This window comes from Triticum urartu, chromosome 5A, assembly GCF_056163025.1.
Source record: "Triticum urartu cultivar PI428250 chromosome 5A, HENAU_Tu73, whole genome shotgun sequence".
Taxonomy (NCBI): Eukaryota; Viridiplantae; Streptophyta; class Magnoliopsida; order Poales; family Poaceae; genus Triticum; species Triticum urartu.
In genome coordinates, this window is record NC_141877.1 from 207,682,029 (window position 1) to 207,688,318 (window position 6,290).

At 44.3% G+C, this 6,290-nt stretch overlaps 1 protein-coding gene across 1 annotated transcript; it reads right to left on the bottom strand.

Annotated features, from left to right (window-relative positions):
• Window positions 1-2,696: 2,696 nt before the first annotated feature.
• On the bottom strand, window positions 2,697-3,259 carry LOC147970804 (uncharacterized). The gene is made up of 2 exons (XM_087523639.1): window positions 3,107-3,259; window positions 2,697-3,038 (listed from the first exon to the last, which is right to left on the bottom strand). Exons 1-2 carry the CDS (start codon window positions 3,257-3,259, stop codon window positions 2,697-2,699), a joined length of 495 nt encoding a protein of 164 aa, XP_087379765.1.
• Window positions 3,260-6,290: the final 3,031 nt, after the last annotated feature.

A 6,290-nucleotide genomic window follows, 5' to 3' on the forward strand; every position in this document is an offset into this window, starting at 1 on the left:
CTCAAAGAACCACCTTGGTACATTTTCCTAGACATTTTTCTTCCTTTATTTTTTTTGAAATTTTTAGTGATTCAAAGTAAAAGTGAACCAAACTCAAGAAAATTGGTAGCAACTACTCCTACATGTGCCTAGAAGCTATATCATGCATCAAAACTACTTTGGACCATATAAATTTGACATGCAAGGCCAAGAACAAGGTCACCACAACAGCAAAAATTTGCAATAAATAAAGCACTAGAACAAAAACTAATTGGATCATTGAAGGAGTCACATGCCGAAGAACAACCCCCCAAAGCAGTTTTGTGAATGGGGCTTTGAGCAAGGAGATAAAAAATGGTAGCAAAATGAGCAAGAACACGGGTTTGAGCTATGTGATGATTTTTTATGGAGGAAGACGAAGTGGATGGGTGCTGGAATAAGTGGAGGGGACCCACGTGGGACCCACAAGATAGGGGGCGCCCAGGGGGGTAGGGTGCGCCCTCCACCCTTGTGGTCCACTGGTGCATGTTCAGTGCCAGAAATTCTCAAATATTCTATAAAAATCATATAAAGTTTCAGGGCATTTGGAGAACTTTTATTTTTGGGGCATTTTTTATTTCATGGATAATTCAGTAAACAGACAGAAAATACTATTTTTGCTTTATTATTCTAAATAACAGAAAGTAAAAGGTGGGTACAGAAAGTTGTGCTTTCTAAATTCATCCATCTCATGCCCATCAAAAGGAATCCATTAACAAGGTTGATCAAGTCCTATTAACAAACTTCTTCCGAATAACATGAAATCGAAGAATTTTCGAATAACACTAGGTTACCTCAACGGGGATATGCATGTCCCCAACAATAAGAATATCATGTTTCTTTTTGTTAGTAAGAAGAGGGAATTCAAAACCTCCGATAGTAATAGTTGAAAATTTTCCTATAGAATTGATACTATGAACTTGAGGTTGTTTCTTCGGAAAGTGTACCATACGCTCATTACCATTAACATGAAAAGTGACATTGACTTTGTTGCAGTTAATAACAGCCCCTGCAGTATTCAAAAAGGGTCTACCAAGGATAATAGACATGCTGTCATCCTTGGGAATAGCAAGAATAACAAATTCGGTTATGATAGTAACGTTTGCAACCACAACAGGCACACCCACACAAATACCGATGGGTATAGCAGTTGATTTATCAGTCGTTTGCAAAGAAATTTCTGTAGGTGTCAAGTGTCAACTTATTCCTGCCTCCAGAAGTTATTCCCGTTTAGTCAGAAAATGTCCAAAATATAATTAATTATGTATGGTCTTGACTTGTTATGCTCGCACTGGTAGTAGGAACTAGAGATTTTTCTTTATTTATAACTCTCCTCACTTTTTTTGGCTTTGAAGTGAATCATGGTTGTGGACATTATCTATGAATGTGCAGATATCTATGAACATGAGTTTGATGTGGAAGTTGAACTTGGAATGTTGGGCTTGCGTGTGAACTATACCATGTCCAATGCTTCGTCTATTATTGTTTGGAAAGTAATTGTTGTTATTACATGACCTGAGTTTTTTTCATTTTGTGCCACATCAGTAGATGCACGGACATCACAATCGGCATGCTGACTGGATAAACATTTGAACCTAGCTATTATGAAGGAAAATTTGTATTGACAACAGTTTTAGATAGCAGGAGACGCCAAGCCAGCTCTGCCTCTGCTCGCTTCTTTCTGGCTTCTTCCATATCTTCTTTGGTTTGGTGAAGAGAGCATCTGATTGCTCTTTTAGCTTCTTCAGGAACTCAGCTACATTCTCAAGGGCTGCTGCACGCTTTCTTCCAGCCTTTACTAGAGCCACGAGGACACGAACAGTTGACGTCTCCACCTGGCTTGTGTGTAATCCAGCATCATTGGGGAACAAGCACCTTGTGTGTAATCCAGCCTCATTTTGGAAACATGATCTTGAGGTTAACCATACTCCCCTCCTCGCAGGAACTGCATCCTGACATGAAGATACTTCTTTTTTAGATCAATACTCAAAGCAACCCAGATCCATTTAGTAGAAGCCAGATAAACAAGACTCGGAGAAGTGAATTCAAAAGGAGAAATATAAAAACAGACTCCAAGGTGAGAACACCCACTTCCTACATCAAGCTAAAAACGAAAGCATTAGGATGATTAGAACTCTTATTATTACACATCGAAGAACACGAGGCTAAGAGAAACAGAAACTACAACATATACACATCGAAGAACACGAGGCTAAACGAAAGTAATTGAAAGGGTGTTACTTACCAAAGCTCATTTTACAGGTTCGATGCAGCTCCTCTTTAACTTGCCATGTTCCTTGAAGATGTCCCCAATATCCCGTGGTTGGTCTTCATTGCTCCTCTGCATGTTCGCACTCGTGGTTTTAAAATCTCAACATGGCAAGAAAAATATAGTAATACCCACGCATGTTGTGGGCAACACTAAAGCACTCATCTTCCATGTTAGAGCATCTCCAACAGAAGTGCAACGTGCGGCGCGTTAAAAAAGCGTTTACAGCACCGAAATAGCCAGTTTTTGCTGGCCGAGGAGTGTTGGCTCCAGCAGCTGCTGAAAAATGGGCGCGCGCGCCGCTCTAGCAGACGTGCTATATTTTTTCCTTCAACTCCGAGTCGATACTAGCATAGATAGATACATAGATAGTTCTTAGCATAGATAGATAGAAAAATAGATAGTTCAACTACTCCTCGTCGTCCGACTCCGCCTCGGTGATGTCCTCCTCCAACGTTTCAATGTAGGCGTCAAGATACCGATCGTCGTCAGAGTCGCAGGGCGACGTTGCTCTTAGCTTGATGTTGAATTGAGTGGCCGCCTTTCGCGGACACCTGTCCTCGCGATAGGCGGCTCGCTCCACCCTCCTTTGCGCGTATAACTCGCGCTCGTTGATTATGTCCAGCAGGAAGCGTTGGCCCCACAATGCCACGGCTTCCTCGTCCATCTGAGCAATGCTGAGACGGTGCTCCCACCTCTGGTTGTCGCGACAATCCTTGTCGGTGATAAGCAGCGGCGGAGGCGTGAGCTCCTGCGCCCGCTCCCACGTCGGATGTTGGAGATGTTCATCTCCCTACGAGGCCGCCGGAGGTGCCACACCGCCGCGTCGTACGCGCGGGTGGCCTCGTGGGCGGTGTTGAAAGTGCTGAGGCCGAGGAGCATCTCGCAGAACTGGATCTCGATGGAGAAGCCGCTTGAGAGGTGTGCGCAGACGCCGCGGTAGCCCCAAGTTTCCCGATGGTGCGCCGGCATGGTGGCACGACGTCGGCGAGGCGAGAAAGAGCGGGGAGAGAGAGGTGGCGAGGCACATAGCGGTGGGAGGGCGTTCGATTTTATAAAGCGCGTCGGACGCCGCGCACCAAAACTAGCATGCACCCGACCACTTTTTCCCACGCGCGCGATCCTTTCCCGACATCCTTGCTATCTCTAATCTTATATATATATTATATTTATATTTATCACTACTTCTTATATCTTATATATCTCTTATATATTATATCTCTTATAAAAAACAGAGTTGGTGATGATGGTGTGCCTGCCATCCTGCAATATAGGCCATCCGATTATATCTGATGGATAGGAAGGAAACTATGGCAATCTTGCAAAAATATACCAGCACCTCTCTCCATGTTTGTAGGTAAGCCCTTCCATTGTTCATCCTTTTCTCCCACAAGATAAACTACTCATACAAATGCATATTGATGTTCCATGCAACGCATGGGTATCTTACTAGTTCTAAAAAACTTTCCATCATTTGCCACACTACTGGTTGCAGATGAAGAACCTACCCAAGCACAACGCAATACATGAGTGACTCAAAATTACAAGGTGATATTCTATTGTACAATGCAAGCTATAACTAATTACTTTTATGGGAACAATAACAGCCGGGAAATTTGAAGGGTAGGTATGAACAAAATTGAAACTGCACATGTACTGTTAAGAGATTCAATATACACATTACCAATTGAGGAGGAGTACGATGGTCGTGGCGGCCTCTGTGCATCATGGTCGGCAACGGGAGTCAGTTCATTGTCCACGGCGGTGGTGCTTCTACGCTTGGCTCGGCTTCCGGGAAGCAGATCTGAGACTGTGAAAGACGATGTCGGGGAAGAGGCTCCATGTACGACGACAGTGGACTGGCTCCAGTGCGGCGTATGACGTCATCGATGAGGCAGATGCACCGTGGTGGACGAGTGCGCCGATGTAGAAGTGGAGGAGCATGAAGGCTGCAGTGCCGTGGAGAAGTCTATTTTACGGTGGGGATAGAAAATGGGGAGTATTTAGGTGTACTACTTTGGGTGCCGGTGTGGGGTTGGCCGGGTAGGGTGAACCTAAAGTTACCAAAATAGCCCCCTACCAACCAGCATCCGTAGGCCTGTTCCGAAGGGTATGATGGTAACTTCACACTGCTCGAATCAGGGCCGCGGGAGATTTTCCCGCCGACCTCAAACTTTTGTAACACTGAACTCCCCATTTGGCGTATTGGGTAGTTGGGCTAAGCAACTAGCGAGTAGTACTGGTAACTACTAGTACTCCCTCCGTTTTTATTAACTCTGCATATTAGGTTTGACCGAAGTCAAACTTCTTAAAGTTTGACAAAGTTTATAGACAAATATAAACATTTACCATAACAAATATGTACGATGTGAAAGTACATTCAATAATGAATCTAATGGTATTTATTTGTTATTGTACATGTTAATATTTTTTGTTATAAACTTTGTGAGAGTTTACAAAACTTGACTTTGACCAATGCTAATACACGGACTTCAATAAAAACTGAGGGGGTACACATTTGTTCTCTTAGTTTGCAGTGGAATTAATCATTTGTTGTAACCGTGAAATAAATATATTAGGGTACTAACTTCGAATGTAATGGTTTATACAATTCAATAGTTAGAATCATTGTTGAATTCCAAGATGTATACAAGGTCTATAGTACTTCACAATATGCTCAAAATCAGATAATCCCAGTCAAATGAAAATCTAAATGCATTTCATAGTTATTACTTTGTAGGATGCAACAAAACCAACCATAACTCTACATGCTCCATTATAAAAGCAACATTTTGAACACATCCCAATGTCTGAATGAAACATGTAGAGAGAGCTTGCGAAGATGGAGCAGATAGGGCGGAAAAGATTGTATGTATGTGGGCGAGAGAGTAGGAGACAAACCTAACAAGAGAGAGAGAGGAAGAAGTTAGGTCTGTGAGAAAGATGGAGACATGTAATATATGTGAGATGCGTGTGCATCCGGATTATGTACACGTGGAAGGAGAAGAGACAACGAGTTTGATGAGAGATCTGGAAAAACATGGACGAGAGAGGAAGGATCTCGTGGGTTGAGGGATTGATAATTTTGTGCGGGAGAGAGGGGGGAGGAGTCAGTCAGCCGTCATCACATCATCTTGATTCCAAATGGCCCCGCATTCTCTAGTGCAGTGTGGTCGCCGTCTTTGATCTCCTCGATGCCCTCTTTGAGGATTGAGGTGGTGTGCATGCTGGGGCACAGAGAAGCACAAGCGAGAGTGGTCTCCATATAACATTGGATGGGGATGAATTGTATGACCGGGGGAGGGGGGAGTGTGTGTGTGTGTCAGATATTGAGAGAAATCAAACCTATGGAGAGAATGTGTGCGTATGTGACGGAAAGCTACATGCTAAATGGGGGTTTCACGAGGAGATTGTGCATGCGAGATAGAGAGCAATGTGCGGACCTTGAGGTGGGAAGGGGCCGGGTGAGGGTGCCAAAGTGTGTGCGTTGATGCATGTTTAACATGTGATCGTGCGAGGGACGGGTGAATCGAGAGAAATGGTTGTTGTGTTATGGATGCTCCTCTCTCTCTCTCTCGCACAAACACAAGTACAAATAGAAGACCGTTCTCTCATGTATACACAACGTATCGGCATCTCTCTATGTATCACTCATGCATGATCATTTGCACATTCACACCTGTCGTGGGAGACCACGACCACCTATGGGACCAAGGGCCCCTTACTGGCTCGGCAGGGGGGATGTCATGATGCACAAAGAGCACAGGAGCGTAGGGCAGCACGCCAGAGATCACACGAGCAATTTTACCTAGGTTCGGGCCGCCGTGAGGCGTAAAACCCTACTCCTGCTTGGTGGATTAATGGTGGAAGAATGGTGGTCGAGCATAGTACACTTGCCTGGCAAGGTTGCCTCAGGGCGGCAGTGGCTACGCGCGTATGAATTCATGGATGCCCAACCTTCTAACCCTTTGTTATGGTTGCCATTGGCCTCCTTTTATAGGTT

Bases quoted from the DNA above. Each gene is read 5' to 3' on its own strand.
- LOC147970804 (XM_087523639.1), bottom strand. From the start codon at position 3,259: ATGCCGGCGCACCATCGGGAAACTTGGGGCTACCGCGGCGTCTGCGCA. The intron at 3,039-3,106 runs GTGTGGCACCTC...GAGCGGGCGCAG, and splicing joins CCCGCGCGTACGACGCGGCG to GAGCTCACGCCTCCGCCGCT.